The 23,186-nt window shown below is 38.0% G+C and overlaps 1 protein-coding gene across 8 annotated transcripts in view; it reads left to right on the top strand.

The window, feature by feature from the left end:
* Positions 1-23,186, top strand: part of psd3l (pleckstrin and Sec7 domain containing 3, like) — a 243,279-nt gene that overhangs the window by 186,782 nt on the left and 33,311 nt on the right. For 7 of the 8 annotated variants that reach the window (XM_068223894.2, XM_073914406.1, XM_068223895.2 and 4 more), the window contains one exon: positions 12,161-12,204. In XM_068223894.2, coding sequence (XP_068079995.1) covers positions 12,161-12,204 — 44 coding nt within the window. Of the gene's footprint in view, positions 1-4,585; positions 4,984-12,160; positions 12,205-23,186 lie in introns of those variants that run through there. The other variant, XM_068223899.2, reaches the window with a different exon arrangement.

Here is a 23,186-nt window from a genome sequence, read left to right on the forward strand (position 1 = left end):
TGTGGATTAATTATCTGTGCTGATCCACAGCCTTCCTGCTTTTCTAAGGAACTGGTGTACAGCTCTCAGAAGACGAGCCAGACACCATGTGCCACCTACTCTGGTGGGCATGAGTGGGATTTGGCTGCCATAGACACTTTGAATGCAGAGTTTAAATTTCACTCCTGAATGGGAGCTGATCTCTTCTCATATGTGAGAAAGTTCTATTTTTGATAGCATCAGTGTGTATGGAGGTTCCAGTTCATGGACACGCAGAACAAACCAATGATCCTCTGCTTGGGTGCAGCGTCACTCTTTATGCTTCTGTTACTGCTGCACAGTCATTGGCTTCTCTGTTCTTTGGCCTCACTTGACTGCAGACATCATCCATCATGACACATACAGTGTAGCTTTTATATTTTCACCATGCTTTCTTATGATGCTCACTGTCCTGCTTTACAGTGCTAGTGTATACATAAAGCTAGTCTTCTTCTACACTACTGTCAATAGAGCAATCCAACATATGCAAGATCTTTGCACCTGTTTGAGTGTTTAGCTGCAGCCAAAATTGTTTTATTTTTGTTTACATGAGAGCCTACATTTGCCAGAGATGGGTTGCGGCTGGAAGGACATCTGCTGCGTAAAAACTTGCTGGATAAGTTGGCGGTTCATTCCGCTGTGGCGACCCCGGATTAATAAAGGGACTAAGCCAACAAGAAATTGAATGAATGAATGAATGAATGAATGAGAGCCTGCATACAGATCACAGTAGCTATGTTTTGAATATGCGTATAAAAAACAGTTGATGGAAATGCCAAGATGCGCATCAATTTTGAAAATCCGCATAAAATCGTATGCGCATAACTGAGTAAGATAAACTTTTTATTAGATAAGACTAGATGCGCTTAACTATAATGGAAACACTTTTACCAAACAAATTCCAGTATGAGCATTAAAAAAGTCATCTGATTTTGTTGTAAGAGATCATGTGATGATGAAAATGTGTGTGAATGGACAAACCAGCAGGCTGAGCAGATTGTAAAACATCTGAAATGCTGTTTTGACTTTTTTAAAATGCCGTAACCGTCTTAAAATTACTGTTATTATAATATTAATTTCCTCCACAACTGTCAAGAGCATCTGTACTCCGCGTCTCACGCCTTCAAACGCCATCACACGTTCATTGCGTGTCGGTAATTGTCTTCTGAGGTGCAGGTCATTTATTAAATAAAGAAAAGATTCACACAGCTTCTCCTACTGCAGCAAATTCCATTTTTACTTTTGATATTTGGCGCCAGTTAATCAGCAAGTGACAATTTTATTCTCTTTGACTTGTTGGATGGAAACGGCACTTTATTTACATGCCTTTTATGCGATATTCCAGTTTTGCACAAAAATTTTATTGACGTTTCTGTATGGAAACATAACGAATGTTCATCAACAGAAAAGCATGAATGTACTGTATGTGCAGTTTGCCTCATTTTTACTTCATGTATTTTTAATTAACGTAATTTGTCCATGTTAACGTTTTTTTTTGTGTCAGCCATTGTTTCACATTCAGAAAAGAAACAGCAACATACTTCTGCAGAAGGCAAAAAAACAATAACTCCCACATTGACGAGTGCTTGTGTGAGGGGATTAGAAGAACCAGCAACTCTGGTTAAGGATGAATGTGTCGAGTGCGCAAATATTACTGCTTGTTCAAGTATATTTTGGGCTTATGCCTTTCATCAGCCTTATCTAACTAAACATGTTGACATTTGAATTTCTTCACATGAAAACATTAAATGTGCCACTATAAGTAGATGTCTAGCACAGTGTGATCTGTAACCTTAAAAATAACGCATCTCAAGTAATTACACTTGAGCATTTTTCTGGCTGGCCACACATTTCTGGAAAACAGAGGCAAGAATATCTATGATTGCCCTCAGATTAGTCTTCTGGACTATAGACCATTTTAATGTGGTGATATCATTGACCCATGAACATGTCCTGCTTGTTATTAAACTATTTCATAACAGTAACATGGCAATCCAATCATAACTTAATGTTAAAACAGCTATCATAACATTATTGATCAATATGTGGCTCTTTTTGGATTCTTGGAAGCTATAGAAATTAAATATGTAAAACAGGAAATACATTTGGACCATTGTTTCTGTTTATACACATACACCCCCCCCCCCCCAACACACACACACACACACACACACACACACACACACACACACACACACACGGCTGTTTGACACTCTCTGGATCTACCAAGTCAGTGCAGACCACAGACACCTGCATCATATTACGCTGAGGTTTTTTTTTTTTTTTTTTCCATTCAGCTTGCGGTATGAACTTCCATTAAACAACACTCTTCCAGCAGTTCATAGTTTCATCCAATATCTCGTTTGTCATGGGGAGCATGCTGGAAATGATTCTGAATGAAAGAGAAAGTGCCAAAGTGCAGTTAAAGTCAACAAACTAGAAACTGAAACACCCAAAATTACATGAAACTCCAGAGGAAATGTGAATAGCGCGGTGACGCGATGACATTAATCAGATTATGTGCTATAACATGTAAAACGGGATCATGAAAGGAACATTCAAAAGCAACTCATGTAAACAACTTAATTTATATTATTGTCTTAATTAGATTAAGGCAAATAATCAGATTACTGATGTCCAGTGGTGGAAAGAGTACTGAAAAATCATACTCAAGTAAAAGTACCATTACTTGCCTAAAAATGTAGTGCAAGTAGAGTAAAAGTATCTGGTGTAAATATTACTCAAAGTATGAGTAAAAAGTAGCCATTTTAAAAATACTCAAGAGTAGTGAGTATTACACAGTGAAAAGCTGATGCATTTACATCTAATTTGTGGATGTGTGTAAACGTAATATTCTGTAGTGCATCTAGTTATTGCCCAGCAGGCACACAACATCATCAGCGTCTAGGTACAACATTATATTGATGTCCAAAAACGACATCAAATGATGTTGATATTTGGAGGATTTTAGGTTGTTTTAGAAAGTGACCAAAATCCAACTTCGTGCCGACGTCTTAAACCAACGTCATATTGACGTCAAATACTGAAATTTATTCATCAGGTATGGCAAGTAAAATCCAACATCTGATAGATGAGTCCCCACGACGTCAAGCTGTAACATCATTGGAGGTTGATATTTGGTTGGTTTTAGGGTGAACGTTAGACAGTGACGTTGAGTTCTGACGTCAACCCGATTTTTCATTCCAAACAAAATGCAACGTCCTCACAACGTTAGGTTACAACGTCAGTCTGTCATGTTGATGTCTTGTGCCTGCTGGATGTTTAAGGCCATTTTGGTAATCATACAGTAAACATCCGTCATTTTCTCATCAGTGACATGCATCTAAACAGTCTCTGGGCCAATGCGTGTAAAGATTTTGGACATGTTCTTGTACACTTTTAATGCCAAACAATTTGCTGCAGTTATGAATTGCTCATGTCTTGAGGTAGTTCAGTATGATGTGATTTACTTCCTGTGTGTGATTTGATTGGTGAAATCACAGAACAGATTTTTTAAATCCCCATAGACAAGAAAAAGTAGTGACTGCAGGTTGAAGGAAAGTAGTGAAGTAAAAGTACAGATACAGCACTAAAAATGCACTCAAGAGAAAGTAAAAATACACATTTTTAAAACTACAATTCCTGAGAAAAACTACTCGACTGCAGTAATTTGAGTGTTTGTAATTAGTTACGTTAGACCACTGCTGATTTCCATGTAAACGTATTTATTGGGTGTGCTCAATTTAGAGAATTGTCTTAATCATTAATGTCTCAAAATTGTCACAGCAAGTATTCCAGATAATAATACTATGAAAAATGTGTTCACTCTTTGTTCAAATCTCCTAAAACAAACTTGGTTTGGGTCTGATCTTGTACAAAAGTCAGTCAAAATGGTTTGTCCTTCATATTGCATGAAGATTGGACATTAACAGTTCCACATTCGCAACGTAAATAAACCTCCCTGCTTATAATTAGTTGTATTTCAGACAGTCATTCAGATGTGTTTAATGGAGCATTAGTATGCGCTTTGAACACTGTGAATTATTGATTCCAGCTGAAATCATAACGAGGTGATGGATTTCTCACAGATCTTTGAATTGCAGCCTAGAGCCGGGCATGTTGGAAAGAATCTCTCTCATTATTCCAAAGCCATTATTATCATAAACCACCTCAAGATATGGAGAAATGCGCATGAAAGACTTATTGCGTTCAAAAGTAGCGTTCACATTTGGCCGTTTCTCCAATATTAGCAGCCTCAGAGACAGAGCTGCGTCGATTTGAACAGAAGTTGATCTTCAGCTAGTTTGCTAGTCTTCTTTTTGAGGCAGATTACAGCTGTGCGTTGGCCGGGATGGTCTCTGTGCAGATGCGAGTGGGTCCGGTGGGCATCTCACACCGGCTGTTTGAAATATAAATGAATCGATCTTAACACTGGCTCACTTCAGAATGGGAGGAGCACCTCGTCTCCCCTTCTCTCTCCCTCTCTCTCTCTCTCTCTTAGTCTGTGTCTCCCTGACTCTACCAGTCACTGACGTGTTGCTTCCAGGGAAACTATCGCTCTGTATCCAAACACTCCAGCGAGTGATGCGGGAGAGAGCAGCGCTGCTTGTGTCTTGAAGCCAGGGACATTTGTGCGCCGGTCTGCTTTTGCTGGTCTATTCGTTTTCACTCTTTTCCTCACCGCCGCCTCCTCAAAACATCTCCCCTGTTGTGTGGAGACGTCTGCGGGCTCCGGATCAAGCTTGATCTCCTCTCTCGCGCCGTGTGCGTGTGAAAGGGCTTTAATCGGAGGAGATGATCGGGGTAAACAGCGTTCAGGGGACCGGAAAGGTCCGTATGCGGGCCGGCGGCTCCGTCAAGTACGGAAGGGAGGAGTCGGTCAGGCGTCAACCCCAGCATCGCTCCAAGTCTCTCAAAGTGTCCAATTCTGCCGAATTCAACACTGGACTGCCCAAGAAGGAGAAGGTAACGAGCCTGGCGTTTGCTGTGGTGTTTGTGTGCCTGCAGTTGAGATGATTTCTTTTGGCATTGTGATGCTGTATTAACAATGATCTCTCTGGGATTTTTGGACATAGCTATTGGCATGCTGTGCTGCTTTCTCACACACACACTTCATGTAACGCTGTTAATAAGTGCAGCTCTAGTGTTGTAGTTCAGTATGATGCGATTGTGCCTGCAGCGCTGGACGCAACACTTGCACTCAAAGAAATGCTGCATTTCCCACCGGACCAGACATGTCTGTGTCCTTACACTGGATTTATGTCTGTACCTGAAGCCAAAAAGGCAGCGATTTGCTTCTTAAAGTGATGGATGGTTTGGTGACGGCTGTTTGGTCGTTTGCACCAGTTATTGAATGAGATGCATGCTGTTCCGAACATCTGTTATTTTGATGGCATTAACGTGTCACCTTGACCCGCGTTAACAGCGTCTCTCTGTTTTATTGGCCACTGTGTTTGATTCTTGATTTACGCCAGCATTACCCTCCACGGTGGAACTCGCTCCCTCTTTCACACCCGTGTGTTTGCTGTTGTGCCGTTAACACTGTTCCTCTGATGTGTTTGCTGTCCTGCGGGCGGTATCCCGCTACCACACACACATCTCATGTGAGAGAGGAACATGGCTTTGTGTTTGTACACATATGAACATTGACACTTCTCACTTTGAGAGTATTGAAATGGGAAAATAGATACACAGAGAGCGGAGGATGTGGATCAATTTGGTTTGGATTAAAGAAAGCTGATGATTTAGTTGGATTAGGTGCAGTTATTCTCTTGTTCTGCTTTTAAATAATCACTGCTATTATTTCAATGAAATCTATACCATTATTATAATATCAATGTTTTCATTGGTTGAACATGTAGATTTATTTTAGATGCTCTTTGTCTGGTTTATTTGCACAGCGCAGTATGGATTTTTGAGGAAGCGTTGTGCGAAGTCGATCGGTGGTGCATTTCCCAAAAGCATTGTTGGCCAACTGAGGTCGCAAGTTCCACCGTTATCAACATAGATCAAGAATTCCGTGGTTTTTTTCTCTCTGAATTCCTAGCTTCAGCAAACATTAGCACAACAGCATCGCAGACGAGTGTATTTGGAAGCTCTCAACCTTGAAGCGTTTAATGGACACTGTCTTGCATAGACATACGCATAAACAAAATACGCTGGCTTCCAAACAATCGATTTGTGCTGGGACAACATGAAGTAATTGAGTAAACTTTATACCTTAAAAGGTATTAAAAAGTCTTACACGTGTTTTTACAAGGTCTCAAATTTTGTTCAAGCACTGTCCAAAGTGTTTGACTCCATAAAAGCATAAATATATTTCTTTTCCTTTAATATTAACAACGACGTGCTCGATTTACATGATTGGTTCGGGCCTAGGTGCATCCGGCCAAGCTTCTGTCACGTAATTTGCGACAAATGCGGGAAGGTGATGTGACGCTCTCCACATGTCACGAAACCATAGAGCGAAACAGACGGCTAAATGGGTAAATGTAAGTTTGTGGACTCCTGGTTGAAGAAAGTCCTGTTTAAACAATGACTGAAGCCTGTCGCTGAAAACAATTGCGTAATTTATTCATTCAAACTTTGTTTCTTCTTTAGATTATCTGAGGCATATTGCATGATTTTGCTCCATTAATTTATTTAACTACAACTGTTTATAAACAACTGTTTGTTAAGTTAAAGGTTTAATATTGATTAAGTGGCGATGAAGTCTTAAAATATTCTGAGAAGGTCTTTCAAAAGTCTTAAAAAGGGTATTGAAATTACCTGGATTCCTGCATATACCCTGATATACATATTCAATGCCGTGTCTGTTAGTTTGTTTTGAGAGTTAAAGCATGCTTTTTAAAGAGTGTGCATGTGCGTACTGGCTCTAGCACCATGACAGACCCCCAGACTGATGTGAACGAACCAGGATATTAAAGCAAAGTTATGTAGAACAAAAGACGTCCTTGGACGTCATCGCCATTAGTTACCGTACGTTCACACCGAAAGCGGCGAGAGCGTCCAAGGTCGCTCTGGCCGCCCTGGCGACAACGCTCTCTGCCTTCAGCTCCTGCCGCAAGAGCGTCAAAACTCGCTACATTGATCTCATATTTAAAGGAGCCGTTGCAGCATATCAGTTACATTCCTGCATAAAACATGTTTCTAGCGTGAAAATGTTGCGCACTTATTATCAAATTCATACAACAATGGAAGATCATGTTGCGTGTGGTGTGGCTTTGCTCTATTTATTCAATATGTGTCCATATGTCTGAAATATCCTGAAGCAGCAGTACTGTTTTGTACTGTCACATCGCGTGAGATTCCCACTTTTTTAAGATAAATTTATATATCATTAATGAACATCAGTAACTCGCCAGTAACTTATTTAATGTATGTTCCTGTAGGAAAAAAAATGTAAATAATTGGAAATCCGGCGACCGCAATAATCAAACCCTTGGGAACAACCGTGGTCGGAACCAAAGTTCACTGGTCTGTGTTCTCTGAATTGCTATCAAGCGATGGACGTCTTCATTCTGATTGCTTGCCGCCGAACCGCGTCATAGCTCATTATCATAAAGTTGACTTCATTTCAACTCTCCTCGACGCTCACGCCGGCGAAGACGCGCCGCGCTGCTCCTCGCCGCTTATCGCCGCCTATCGCCGCCGGCTCTTATTGAAAATGAATGACTTCCGGCTACTTTGACGCTCTCGCCGCTTTCGGTGTGAACGTACGGTTACAGTAAAAAACACACATTGGTTTTGATCTTAAATTTTTAAACTGCAAATGTTACTGTATCACCCCTCTGCCTACAGCACATGACGTATGACTTTGTGGCTCAAATGACGTAGATACAGCACCATTTGGGAAACAATGCATTGTACTACGGTAGATAATTGCAACACTGATCTGAAATAATAAGGAGACAGAAAAAAAAAACACAGCAAAAGTATACACTCATTGGCCACATTATTAGTTACACCTTATTAATACCGGGTCGGACCCCGTTTAACTGCCTTAATCCTTCGTGTCGTAGATTCAACAAGATACTGCAAGTATTCCTCAGAGATTTTGCTCCATGTTGACATGAGAGCATCACGCAGTTGCTGCAGATGTGTTGACTGGACATCCATGATGCGAATCTCCCGTTCCACCACATCCCAAAGGTGCTCTATTGGATTAGGGTCTGGTGACTGTGGAGGCCATTTAAGTACAGTGAACTCATTGTCATTTTCAAAGTCTGAGATGATTCACACTTAATGACATGGCACGTTATCCTGCTGGAAGTAGCCATCAGAAGATGGGTACACTGTGGTCAAAAAGGGATGGACATGGTCAGCAACAATTCTCAGGTAGGCTGTGGCATTGACACGATGCTCAGTTGATACTAAAGGGTCCAAAGTGTGCCAAGAAAATATTCTTCACACCATTACACCACCACCAGCCTGAAATGTTGATACAAGGCAGGATTGTTCCATGCTTTCATGTTGTTGATGCCAAATTCTGACCCTACCATCCGAATGTCGAAGCAGAATTTTTTTCCAATCTTCTGTTGTCTAAATTTGGTGAGCCTGTGTGAATTGTAGCTTCAGTTTCCTGTTTTTAGCTGACAGGAGTGGCACCCGGTGTGGTCTTCTGCTGCTGTAGCCCATCCACCTCAAGGTTGGACGTGTTGTGTGTTCAGAGATGCTCTTCTGCAGACCTCGGTTGTAATGAGTGGTTATTTAAGTTACTATTGCCTTTCCATCCGCTGGAACCAGTCTGGCCATTCTCCTCTGACCACAACAAGGCATTTGCGCCCACAGAACTGTCGCTCACTGGATATTTTCACATTATCAGACCATTCTCTGTAAACTCTAGAGATGGTTGTGCGTGAAAATCCGAGTAGATCAGCAGTTTCTAAAATACTCAGACCTACTTGTCTGGCACCAACAACATTGCCACGTCACTTAAGTCCTCTTTCTTCCCCAATCTGATGCTCGGTTTGAACTACAGAAGATCATCTTGACCATGTCTACATGCCTAAATGCGTTTAGTTGCTGCCATGTGATTGGCTGATTAGAAATTAGTGTTAACAAGCAGTTGGACAGGTGTACATAATAAAGTGGCCGGTGAGTGTATATTGGAGCACTGGCAACAAGCCTGTTGAACATGGCTCATATTCATTTCTCAATATTAATTATTGGTATTATACGACAAATCACTAAAACAATAGTGGCAATATTATACAGTGTGATAGATCACACACCTCTAGTCAATACCGGTAGTAATAAAAGTTCAGTCCAAACACATGCGCTTCAGGAGAATTGGGTAAACAGAGTGTTTGTGTGAATGTGAGAGTGTGTATGGGTATTTTCCAGTACTGGCTTGCTGCTGGAAGGGCATCCACTGTGTAAAACATATGCTGGAATAGTTGGCGATTCCTTCCGCTGTGGTGACTTCTGATAAATCAGAGACTAAGCCAAAGGAAAATGAATAAGAATTAGGAAAAAGAAATGTTATGCCATTTGCCATCAGTGTTGCTTGATTAATAGTAATAGTTATATCTCATACAAAAACTGAATACTCTGACCTTGCCGTTATTAAATTTTATTTAGTCTTGCCTGATAATGTTCCTGTAATAGTCCCTGTCCTACCTGACTAGTTTGCTAATTGAATTTCACCAGAATATCAATTGAAAAATCATTCCCAGGCAGCAAAGAATTCTGCAGATTTGGCTTAAGGCTGGCACATCAGGCATTTATCCGGCTCTGGCATATAGCATGTGGGCCAAACATGGCCCAGATTTGACAGAGGTGGCACTGTGTTTAAGGCGGAACACAAGCCATGGGCCAGATGTCAAATGAAGTATTTAGCCCATGTGTTAAAAATTGATTTGTGGGCCACGTGCGTTTGGCCAATCTTGACCCATACTTAAAATACATTTCAATAATATTTTGAGTAAAGAAATATTTTGATGCACAAAGTCATTTTCATCTTTCTGTTTGCATCTTCGGCGGTTCATTCCGCTGTGGCGACCCCGGATTAATAAAGAGACTAAGCCGACAAGAAAGTAAATGAATGAATGAATGTTTGAATGCATCTTCTAATGCCTTCATTTTAATCCAGGACACAATTAAGATTTGTTAATCTATTGCTTCCTGTAAACTGGCGTCGCCACAGCAGAATAAACCGCCAACTTATCCAGCATATTTTTATGCTGCGGATACCCTTCCAGCTGCAACCCAGTAATGGGAAACACCCAAGCCCACTCATTCACACACATACACTACTGACAATTTTAGCGTACCCAATTCACCTGTACCGCATGTCTTTATACTGTTTGGACGCCAACGCAGGGAGAACATGCAAACTCCCCACAAAAATGCCGGGGTCCGAACTGGCGACCTTCTTGCTGTGAGACGATTGTGCTACCTACACTGCGCCACCATGACACCCTACATATATTTCATTCATTCATTCATTTTCTTGTCGGCTTAGTCCCTTTATTAATCTGGGGTCGCCACAGCGGAATGAACCACCAACTTATCCAGCAAGTTTTTACGCAGCGGATGCCCTTCCAGCCGCAACCCATCTCATGGAAACATCCACACACACATTCACACACACACTCATACAATACGGACAATTTAGCCTACCCAATTCACCTGTACCGCATGTCTTTGGACTGTGGGGGAAACCGGAGCACCCGGAGGAAATCCACGCAAACGCAGGGAGAACATGCAAACTCCACACAGAAATGCCAACTGAGGTTCGAACCAGCAACCCAGCGACCTTCTTGCTGTGAGGCGACAGAACTACCTACTTCGCCACTGCCTCGCCCCCCTACATATTTTTATAAACAAAATTATTATTTTGCAAATGATATTATTATTCACAATTACTAACCATTACCATTATTAACGCACCTAAAGCGCAGTGCATTATGGGTTTATCAGTTTCAGTGCAGTCGTGACACACCTATGGCTTCCAGACAATGGCCAAACATGGGCCATAGCTGGCCCAGTTCAGGCAGAGTTAATGTGTTATTATCTTGGCTGAGACTAGGCCCACATGTTTGGCCCTTACATGGAAGCCAGATTTGGTCCAGTCATGTACCTTAATTCACTGCGGCATGTGGGCCAAGCAAAAGCTGATAGTGTGGGCCATAGCTGGGCCAGATAAATTTTGCTATGTAGGTTGCATTTGATAATTCACATGCAGGCACAGCTTTCTAAGTGCACTTATCAACATTCAAACATATATTACTGTTCAAAACCTTACAAGCAGCCATCTGTCCGAAAGCACATACTGCCTTTTCTTTTGTATAGGTACCAGTACACCCAGTTACACTCAGATCATGTGATTTAATTTATAAAATCATTTAAAAAAAGAAGCTATGTGGGTATGTGTTGCAGTGCACAAGCATCGTGTGTCATCTAGCAGCTTCACGTAACATCAACTGACGTGTGTTTAGTGTTATGAGACGCTGACTGTTATGAGATATCAGCCGCTTGAGTGTCTAACATGGGTCACATCAGTGTTACGGGGAGGTTACTTCATGTGAAATGTGTATCAGATGACAACGGAGTACGTTTGCGCTTTTAATCTGGCATACTCATGAATGTAGCGAAGCCTTTTTTGGTCATTTGAAACCCGCATGAATGTATAGCGCGCTTCAGGACATACGCAGGAGGCTTGAATAAGTCATTGTGGATAATGTTCTTGCTAACAAATGAGATTTCTGCAGCATTTTGATGTTTGGCTTGACCTTTTCACTCATTCATCATGCAGAGCGAATTCCTTACAGGAATCCGAGTGTGTATTTGCATAAATAGTGCAAATATAAATCGTGTGACATTTTCACAAGGAATTTCACTGATGGCATTTCATCAGGAAGATCCATCAGTGTCCGGGGGAGAGACAGTTTCTCATCATTCTGTGCTGACTGACTTCATAATAACTCGATGTATTTAATTAAAGACCACAAGCAAAGTAACAGTTTTACACTTTTTTTACAATGATGTCATGCGTACCATAAGAGACATTTCATGTTTTAAGAATGGATATTTAAGGAGGATTAACATATATTTCTGGTAAAGTTGAATTATGATAAAAATCTCTGTGTGGTGTATACTAAGACTTTGTGTTTTTTTTCTGTTTTTCCCCACCATGCAGTCATTGTATAACTCCATCAAGAACGAGAAGCTGGAATGGGCTGTGTAAGTACTCATTTACCAACAATACTCCTCTTTTTTCTGTATATATATATATATATATATATATATATATATATATATATATATATATATATATATATATATATATATATATATATATATTTATATATATATATATATATATATATATATATATATATATATATATATATATATATACATATATATATATATATATATATATATATATATATATATATATATATATATATATATATATGGCATTAGGCCAGCATATTATATAATTTCAGCATCGATATCGCAATGCGTGCATCCACAGTAGGGTATATGCATTGGTATGCAGAAGGAATTTATTTAAAATTTTTTAGCAACCTGAGTCAAATGCTTTCGGGGAACTGTACTCCATTACAAAACTGCCGGGTTTAAGGCCTGTTTTCTTTAAAAATTATTGATCATCACTGGCTGATTGATATACAATATAATGTGGGTCTCATAATGTACATGAAGCACTGCATTAAATATTTTTTTTCTGTGCCATGTCTTTAAAATATGAACATTTATTTTACCCCAGTATTCTCTATGGTGTTACTCCATTAGCCAGCTGATCCTTAGGGGCGCGTGCGTGTCAACAGCTTTTCACCTCACTTTACGCTTGAACATAGTGAACATACGCTTGTATGTAGTTTCATATGAAATTATTACTCCAGTCATTATTGGTTTTATTACTATTACCATTGATGATGATGATAATAATAATAAGTAATATAAGAGTGATTTCAGAGGGATCATGTGACTGAAGACTGGAATTAATAAAAAAATGATCTTTAAAATCACTGGAATAAATTATTAAATTAAATGATAATTTTGAATTTATTTATTTGTTTTGTGCAAAACCATTTCACAATTTTACAATTTGTACTGTATTTGGTGAGCAGGAGAAGCTATTTTTAAAAAAATTTAAAATCCTACTGTCCCCAAACTTTGGACCGGTGGTGTATATATATTTTTTTTCTTGTCCAAATATCTACATTTCAAAGATTATTTTGCTTGCCCCACTGGCAGATTATTTTGCTTTGTTTTGGAAAAACTCTTAATTTTGCCCTATTTCTTCTGAAGTTAAAAACTAGACAACACTTTTACTCGATCTAAGAATTTTTAGTTATTTGGACCGAAAACAAGGCAAAGCAAAGTAAGAAAAGCATTTTTTGCATTGTGGTTATTCCATTTCCGTACATAAAACTATATGTATATCGCAAAATTGATGGCAGAAAATGTAAGTATTGCAATATCAGATTTTTCCAATATCGTGCAGCCCTATATGGCAATACAAGTTTATGTTCGGATGTCATAAATAAAGGTTATAATTTAAGATATTGCAAAAAAATGCTGTTTTTATCTATTCTTTTCAACCATTGGAATTATAAATGCAATGCATATACAGTTGAAGTCAGTACATAGTAAGTTACTAGATATTCTTCAATGTACTAGTGTTCAGCTTAAAGTGCAATTTAAAGGCTTAACTCGGTTATTAAAATTGGTTTTACAAGGCAGGTTTGGGTAATTAGACAAGTCATTGTATAACACTGGGTTGTTCTGTAGACTGTATAATAATGACCTTAAAATGGTTTTTAAAAAATTAAAAACTGCTTTTATTCCAGCCAAAATCAAACAAATAAAATTTTCTCTAAAAGAAAAAATATTATAGGAAATACTGTGAAAACGCCCTTGCTCTGTTAAACATCATTTGGTCAATATTTAAAAAAAGAGAAGAAAAATCACTGGAGGGCAAATAGTTTTGATTTTAACCGCATGTTCAATTATATAGTTAAATTCATAGTCTATATGTTAATATATGACCATACAAACTTGCATATGATCACTTGAATCTAAATACCCTAAGGTATGACTTGAGACTGAGCAGATTTGGGTTTAAAAACGTGACTGGAGAAGTTAGTGGACGTGATTCGACTGCAGTGGTCTTCAACGATTGATGAAAGATTGACATTTCAGCTTTTCAGCACATACATGCATGATCATGCATTTTTCAGAATGTGGAAAGGGAGCAAACGTCACACACGGAGATCCATTGCTTTATTTCACTGTGTTTATGCAGGGCATATCTTTTTGTGTGCAGCAGCTCTTTGCCGGAGATGAGGAACACAACACTAGCAGATCAATAATATAGTAGGCTGTAAATTGAATTTTAATCAATCTATCATGTTTATTTTTACAATCCACTAGTCACAGTTAAAAGCCTATCTCACAAATAACTTTTATTTAATTGGCAGTCAATAATAATTAATAAGTAAATAAATATAAAAATAATAGAGCATAGGGCAGATCAGTCAGCAGGACAAGTTTTTCATCCTGACTGTGAGGCTGTAGACTGTGCACACATCAGTGTCGTTTCATTAGAGATGTGAGGAAAAATAGTTTGAGAAATCAATTCGGAGCCATTCAAAAATCATCGTTATTGTCTTTTGAATCGATTCTAAGTTTATTTTTTAACAGCAGATGGCGATGTATACCTTACAAACAGCCTTACTTTGCTTGCATCCACTTCCTTACCAATACCACTTGAACCTAAGTATAATCATTAATAAAGTTAGAAAAGGTTTAAGCAGATTACATTAATCTTGTGACATAAAAGCTATTTTACATTACTCATTCGAACACACACATTCTTTTCCTCTTGAGCTTTTGTGTTTATGGTTAAAAATTAACATAGAGCACCGACTGCTGTTAAAAACTAAGCTCAGAATTAATTCAAGAAAGAATAGTGAAATCTCAAAATCAATGCAGATTGAATTTTTTCCCCACAGCTTTTAATTTTATATTTGGTTTCAGGTAGAAAAATAAATGCTATAATGCTGGGTTCTAATTTGACATGGTTTTATTCTTTTAAACAATATTTCAAGGACGTTGGGTTTGGGTTTGAAGGGGTTTGGGTTGGGTACAGATTTTACTCAGGCTTTTTTACCTGCAATGAAGGAGAGACTATAGAGTTGAAATGGCAAATATTTTCAGAGGCGGTAGCCAAAATGTGCCAGCAAGTCTATTTATAAACAAAACTTTTTTAAAAAGCAAAGGTAAAACGTTTTCTTTTTATTGTACTGTGCGTTGATGTCATCTAAACATAAAGGGGTGAAATCAACCATTATCGCTGCCTTTGTTGCCTGCAGCAAAAACATGGTCCAATTAAGGTTCAAAAAGTGTGTGTGTGACAGTGCGCCTTTGAGTCAAATGATTAGATCGGTGGCATGTGAGACGTGAGCTGTAATTATGATCTTGAAAACATGACATTAGACTGACAGTTTGCCTCACTGATAACAGTCATATAGTGAGACACCGTCCCATTGTGCCAAATTACAGCCAGCCCTCGCCAACTCTCTGCACCAACCACCAAGCAGATCCCACTCTGCCTGAGCCAAACCAAACGTTTTCAGCCGCATCTTTGCTGCAGGAAGCCTTTCTTCACAGTGGTTTTAGAACTGCATAAGCCTACATTTATTTTAAATAGGTTGTAGTTGTAGATCTAATAATTCCAATATTTTAATCTCAATATTTTACCTGAATTATCTTTCAGAAAATCTGTTTTCTGCTTCTAAGTGCTCTATTTCTGCATGCACACTGAACTGATATAATACTGTGGTTTGTTTTATTTTATTTTAGGGTGCTTTCACACCTGTGAATCGATTCAGTTGTTCCGAAACAGAGATTACAATTGTTACATTGTTGCTCTTGGAGTGGTTCGCTTTCATACTGCAAAGTTTCTAATCGGACCAAAAGAGCTAAAACAAGTCACGTGCGAGTAAACTCTCCTCACATTGGTCAGAGTGTCAGGGTTTGTTTTGCAGCGTCCCGCTCAGCTGTCAGGAGAGGTGGTGGTTTGGTGGTGATTGACAGGGTGCGCGCGCGACGTGTCTGAGGAGAGATGCTGTGGGGAGTGGTGAGAAGGGTGCGCGACGATGCCTATTTGAGGACCGGGAGGGAGACGCGAGATTACTGGGAGATCATCACTCGTTTGCGGGCATCCGGAGACTCGCGAAACTTCCCGCCCTACTCATAATTCTCTCTTTATATAGCCGTAAGCCTATTACATATCCAAAAAACACTGTGATATAACCGCGCTCGGATCGGATCGCTTTCTCACTGCAATCGAACCGCTCCAGGGTTCGTTTCAATCGAGCCGAGACCACCTTATTCAAGCGATCTTGGAGCGATTACTTTGGCGTGGAACAGAGCGTGATTGCCCTGTTCACATATGCCAAACGAACTGAGCTAACTGGGCAAACGAGATACGTTCCGAAACAAAAGTGTAGGTGTGAAAGCACCCTTATTTTATTTTTGTGATGAAGTTTGTGTTGTTGTGTTAATCTAGTTAGTAATATTATTCAGAAGGTCATGATTCGCATTCAATAAATAAATACTTTGTATAGCTTTATTTTACATTCTAAGGGGATACAAAACACAAACATTTCAGCACAATGCCTTCCTCAGTGCATGACACAATCCTCTCACCCCACTCTTTTATCCCACAGTCAATCACACTACGTCAGGGCTATTCAATTAGTTTGTCATGGGGGCCAGTTCATGAAAAGCATCCCAAATGAGGGGCTGGAGAGATATGACTTGCAATATGAATGATAACACATCAGCAATATAAGAGCCCATATGTTGTATTTTTGCTCCTTAAGACACCCACATTGGCTTTTTTCTACATTAAAACGTTAATATGTTGTATTTTGAAACTACATAACATCAAAATAGCATATTGATTATTATCATTCACTTATTCATGTCTATGTCAGTGCAAATTCTGACTGTTCAAAGCATTAAAAATACATTTTAATTTCATTATTTTATCATTACATACCCAATTCATGATTCTTAATATTATAGATAAACAATAAAGGAACACAGAAAGGTCCAATTCCTCATTTATTCCTCTTGGTGTAAGTCAGTGGTGTCAAAACTCGGTCCTGGAGGGCCTGTTTCCTGAATAGTTTAGCTCCAACTTCCTCCAACACACCTGCCTGGAAGTTAAGTTTACCTAGAAAGAGCTTGATTAGCTGGTTCAGGTGTGTTTAATCGGGGTTGGATCTAAAATATGCAGGACACCGGCCCTCCAGGACCGAGTTTGGACACCACTCGTGTAAGTAATTTTAATTTATGAATCCAGAACGCTTTTCTTTTTAAAATTATCTTTTATTCAGATTTTGACACAGACATTTTAACATATAGACCACATTACGAGTAGAGCAGGTAATACAGGTTTATTATTTTATTTTTGTACAAAAAAAAAATGATGCATTAAAACAATGTTCCTGGTTTTTGACGAGACTAGTGTTGTCAAAAATATCACTATTTTGATCCATATTGATAATGGAATATTTAAAAGAATATGAACACATGAGAGCACTACACAAAAAGCGAGTGCAATCCTCAAAAACATTAACTTGGGTACTGTTGTATTGTAGTATTATAGTGTAATGCGAGATTAAAATTTCAGTTATTTCCCCTCAAGATGCCAAGCATCACAGAAACGCAGCAACACACAGCTGAGGTCATGCTGCACAAAACATTTGCATGCAGCCATTATTGTGATATTTCTTTTTTACATCGTACTCACAAGCAGGGCTGAAGCAGTGTGTGTGCAGCGCGTAGGGAGAGCAGAAGCAGCGTGCAGGCGTTTGCCTTTCACACCGCCTGCATCTGACCGGCGGCTGTTGCACAGATTAATCTTTCTCTTTCTATTCTATCTAGTTACAGTACCTATCTGCTTTATACATAAATACACTTCTTATTTTTACTTTTTGTCTGCACCAAGGCCTGCAGCACCTTCTTACTTTTTTTTTTTTTTTTTTTTACAAATTATATCGGTCATAAAGAGCTGGATGCTTCTCACGCTCTATGAGAAGTGTCTTTCATGTCGTTTAAGGTGTACTTGGTCAGATGACAATAATCTGTGATATCAAGTCATTTTGTTTTCGATTGTCAGCATGATGTACTGTAGGCCTATAGTTATGATAATATTTATGCAATATAGTTATAATGATATTTATACATGATCAAACTAGTATGCAACTTAAGCAAAATTAATACGACCTGTAAAATTGTTTTAATTGGGTTCAGTACTTCAGGTCTAAACAAATATTTATTTATTTTTTTATCATTTAAGTTCATTTAATTGACTATATAAAAATCAGTGGATATTATCGATGCATTTATTGGGTAAAACTGCTACTTGTTACTGTCATTCAATGTATTTTGGGTCATTGTCAATGTACTGTCACTTTAATTGAGCGTGAGCAGGCCAGCAAAATAGACTCATCGCTGTATGATCGCAGCAGCACAGCTGCTTCAGCGCTGGTTATGCTCCGCACTGATGCGCTGCTTCTGCGTGCAATATGAAAGCTCTAATCTGTTAACATTGACACCAAAAAAACACGCGCAGCTCATGCTATGCAAAAGAGGTGTTAAGCCATGCTCACACTAGTTTGAGCATGCAAAAGTTTGTCGTACGGCGCTGAGAAAAGGGGTGGGATTAAACAACATGATTAGACATTAAAAAAGCGAGCGATTGCTCCACATTTTGAATTTCTGTCCAGAAAGGACATGTTTTGATCTTCAACTGGTCTTATTCAAACATGTGATGCGATTTCACAGGTCAGAGTTCACCAATCTTGAACTTTTCAATGCAGTAAACCCCAAAGCTTGTAACAAGCTTGCATTTCTGGGCTGATGCATCTGCATGCGTATGAATGGAAGTCTCTGGTGAGAAAATTCCAGTGTGACCATGGCTTTACTATGGCATGTTAATTTAAATCAGAATCCAATGGACAACACATGTATAAATAATAGTGTAGTACTGCATCCTGCACATATAAAGTGGGTGTTTTTTTTTTCATTCATCTGAGGTCAAACAACTTTGCATGTTGCATGCATATGAATGCATGTCAATGGAATGAGAAGTGTAGTGTGACTGCGCATTAATGCCCGATTCACCTGCAGCTTCAGCATCATTTTGACAGAGGGCGTTTCTGAAGCTTGGTGCTAACGCAATCATCATAGCAGCGTTAACCAATGAAATTAGACTGCAACTGGCTACTGGGGTATTCGCATAAAGTGATCTGATTGGCTGACGTTTCTGTTGGCACTTGAAAAGTTGAGAAATTCCCAACTTCTGCAGCGACCAACGCCACTGAAGCAGCAGCGACAGATTCACAATTCAGCAACACTTGATATCACCCATTTAAAGAAATAGGAAGCATTGACGCTGACACCCCATGTGAATCGGGCATAAAACTGATGCTGTGTGCTTATAGAGTAGTTTAGCTTATACAGTCAAAGACCAAAACTTCAGTTTATGAAAGTCTTTGACCAAAAAAAAAAATATATTTTTTTTTTAAAAGTTTTTTTTAAGGGATTTAAAAAGTTCACTGTAAAAAAATCTGTTAATTAACAATTTCTGTATTTGTGATGCACAAATGTTTTCCATTTATTTGTGAACTGCATTATGGGAACTTGATCTCTGCTCTGTTGACTTTTGATGTTGAAATTTAACTCTACAGTTTAACAAAGTGACTTTTATTGACATTTTAGTAGTGTGAAATAATAAAATGTATAAGAAATAATATAGAGAGAAATAAGTCAAATAAGCCATTTTACAGAAAATATATTGTTCCATAATAAACAAGACCAATACAGACAAAATTTCACATGAAGCCATTAAAAATTTTAATAAATGTCACTTGTTTGAACTGTTCAAGTATAAAAGTTGTTGGAAAGATCAAGGTCCCATAATGCAATTTAAAACAGTAAATTATAAGGGGAAAAAAAATAAAAACATGAATCACAAAATATGGAAAACTGCTAATTTACTGATATTTTTTACACTGTTAGTTTTTGTGAATTTTGCAACATTTATTTGGAAGGACGTTGGCAATACTGGCTCTTTGAACCCTTGGTTATGATTGTTTGCATTCATTTTTGGGAACGTTGGATATAAAAAACCAACAAGCTATATCACAAATGTTTTTCAAAATTTATATTTTTCGATTTTCAAAACTCAGAAAGCCCTGAATTTGTTCAGTACACCACCTATATGTTTGCATCGTGAATAATTACAGTACACATGTCAACTTTCAAAAGTGATCTCTTAAGATGTCTCTGACCCAACATTTTAAGTAAATTCACTAATGAAGTCAACTTTAAAGGCAAGTTCCGCTGTATCTTGGCAATGCTGTTGCGTAATAAAGTGGTGTTGGGACCATGCCATAAGGATTGTTTTCCCTTTTCACCAAAATAGTGTCACTATTTTACAACCCTACAACATTTCCATTTACTTGAGAGCCAGACAATAACATAAATGACTTTTAGTACAGAGAATCCCAACCAAGGGCACTGGGCGTAACGTTTGGATGATTTTAAGAGCTGAACCAAACAGGGGTGTCAGAGTGCTTATTCTAATAGATATATAAGGGGTGTAAAGAGGCCAAGAGCAATATAGTCACAAGGTCTATAAATCCTAGCAACACCCCTGCTGCCAACAAACAAATATACTGTCGCACACGTCCTGTTAGAAAGTCTTGAGTGTTTTGAGAACATATTTAAAAATTTTAAAAAGTAAAATTAGACCAGATGTACATGCATATTTTGGCGCATTTTAAAGTGTTAGAGCATTCAGAAGCACATAGCAGAATAAACAGGAAAAATATAATACAGTTGAAGTCTTATTATATTATATTTAATACTTATTATTATTATCTTCAACTTATTAATATAGTTGAAGAATTATTAGCCCCCCTGTTTATTGTTTCCCCCAATTTCTGTTTAATGGAGAGAAGTTTTTTGAACACATTTCTAAACATAATTCATTTCTAATAACTGATTTATTTTCTCTTTGCCATGACAGTACATAATATTTGACTAGATATTTTTCAAGACACTTCTATACAGCTTAAAGTGACATTTTAAGGGTTAACTAGGTTAATTAGGTTAACTAGGCAGGTTAGGGTAATTAGTCAAGTTAGTCTATAATGATGGTTCGTTCTGTTAACTATTGAAAAAAAAAGTATAGCTTAAAATGGGTTAATAATTTTTACCTTAAAATAGTTTTAAAAAATTTAAAACTACTTTTATTCTAGCCGAAATAAAGCAAATACAACTTTGTCCAGAAGATAAAATATTATCAGACATACTGTGAAAATTTTGTTGCTCTGTTAAACATAATTTGGGAAATATAAAAAAAATAAAAAATCAAAGTGTGGCTAAAAATTCTGACTTCAGCTGTATGTCACAATCACCAGCGATCTAGTCCATACAGATCGCTGGAGAACTACAAATATGCCACCAAAAGAATTACAAACCCTGACATGCACCACACACTCACACCTGTTCCTGTTTCACTTTAATTACGTGGACTTTAAAAGCAGCACAGACACATCAGTAGCTATGTTTCCATCCAAACATGCGAATAAACTTTATGCGCAAAACTGGATTACGCATAAAAGTTTTTTATAAAATAGGTGGATGGAAACATAGCTAGTGCTGAGTCCTGTTACTTTGTTAGTGAACATTACGACACATTTGTTTTGACTAGCCATGTTTGACGTTTTACCTTATTTTACTGTTTCCATTGTTTTCGCCACCTGTCCAGACCATTTGCCTGTTTACTGAACGTTCTTTGGATTCTCTGTATGCACTTGTTTGCTCCAGTGATGGACATTTGCCTGCCTGACTACTATTGTTAATAAATACTGCAGGTTGGTTCTCATCTCTGTTGTCCGCGTCCTTTACATGACAATACATATATCACAAAAACATGTTAATGAGATGTTCTAACTTTAAGAGTGACCATATATGTTAATTAAAAATACACAAATACGTTATTACCTGAAATAATGTCAAAATATATTTTTAAATTAGTCAAATTTTAGCTATATATAATGTAAACTGCAGATGTACAGCTTGTTATATGGGTGACACTGTGGAGGGGAAACACAATTGCATAACAGCAGGACTTAATCAAAGCTCATGGCGAGCCAAAAACACTTATAAAAGGTGTTATAATGGTCAATATATATGTTTGTATTTTTAGTAGTGCATGACGAACTGTGGCTGAATGGCAGCACAACTGCAGCAGGCTGCTTCTGCTGTCTATACACACTGATCTAATTGTGTTGTGAAACAGGACTATTAACTGTACATTTTTAATACTGTCTTGATGTAAATCTATTTAAATGTAAGTTGTAACTTTAATTTAGTTTTAGGTTACAATTATTTAATATTAAAGTTTGAATTAGTGGCTGCCCCACCCTGCATAGGATAAAGGGTTATCTTTATTTGGTGTAAATCCAAGTGATCATGAAAAAACTTTGTTTTAAAGATGGATCATGAGTCTTGGTTTGCTTCTGGTGCAGATTGACTGAAAAGTAAATGCGACATGGAGTAAAGTCATCTAAATGAACCAAAAAGCATGTGACATTAAAACAGGGTGGCCGCGGGGTCTTAAAATATCGTAACGTGTCTTAAATTTTAAAAGCTTCACTGAAATATCGTCTTGTAGGTCTTAAATCATTTTAAAAAGGTCTTAATTTTCCTTTGTTTATGAAAAGCTACCCAATCGATCCAACACACATCCTGTCACCAACAGTCCATCTCAATAAACCTTTTAGCAAAACTCTATTTATAACTTATATATTTTTTTTATTTATTGGTTATTTGACATCGACATCACAATAGGGTATATGCACGGCTAGTGTTTGTTCCCATACTAATTTTTCAATTTCATACGGTTCCTTTTACAGCATCATTGTAATGTAATTAAAATACATTCAGTTCAACAGACTTTAGCATTCATTTAGTTGTTCAAGCGTAAAACGAAATTAAAAGTCGTTTACATGCATGCGCACGTCAGGAGCAACAGGCGAGCGAAATGAAACATCATTGAAAATACTGGAGTAAAATAAATGTTCATATTTTAAAGACATGCCGCGGGA

The sequence above is a fragment of the Danio rerio genome, chromosome 10 (genome assembly GCF_049306965.1).
Source record: "Danio rerio strain Tuebingen ecotype United States chromosome 10, GRCz12tu, whole genome shotgun sequence".
NCBI lineage: Eukaryota > Metazoa > Chordata > Actinopteri > Cypriniformes > Danionidae > Danio > Danio rerio.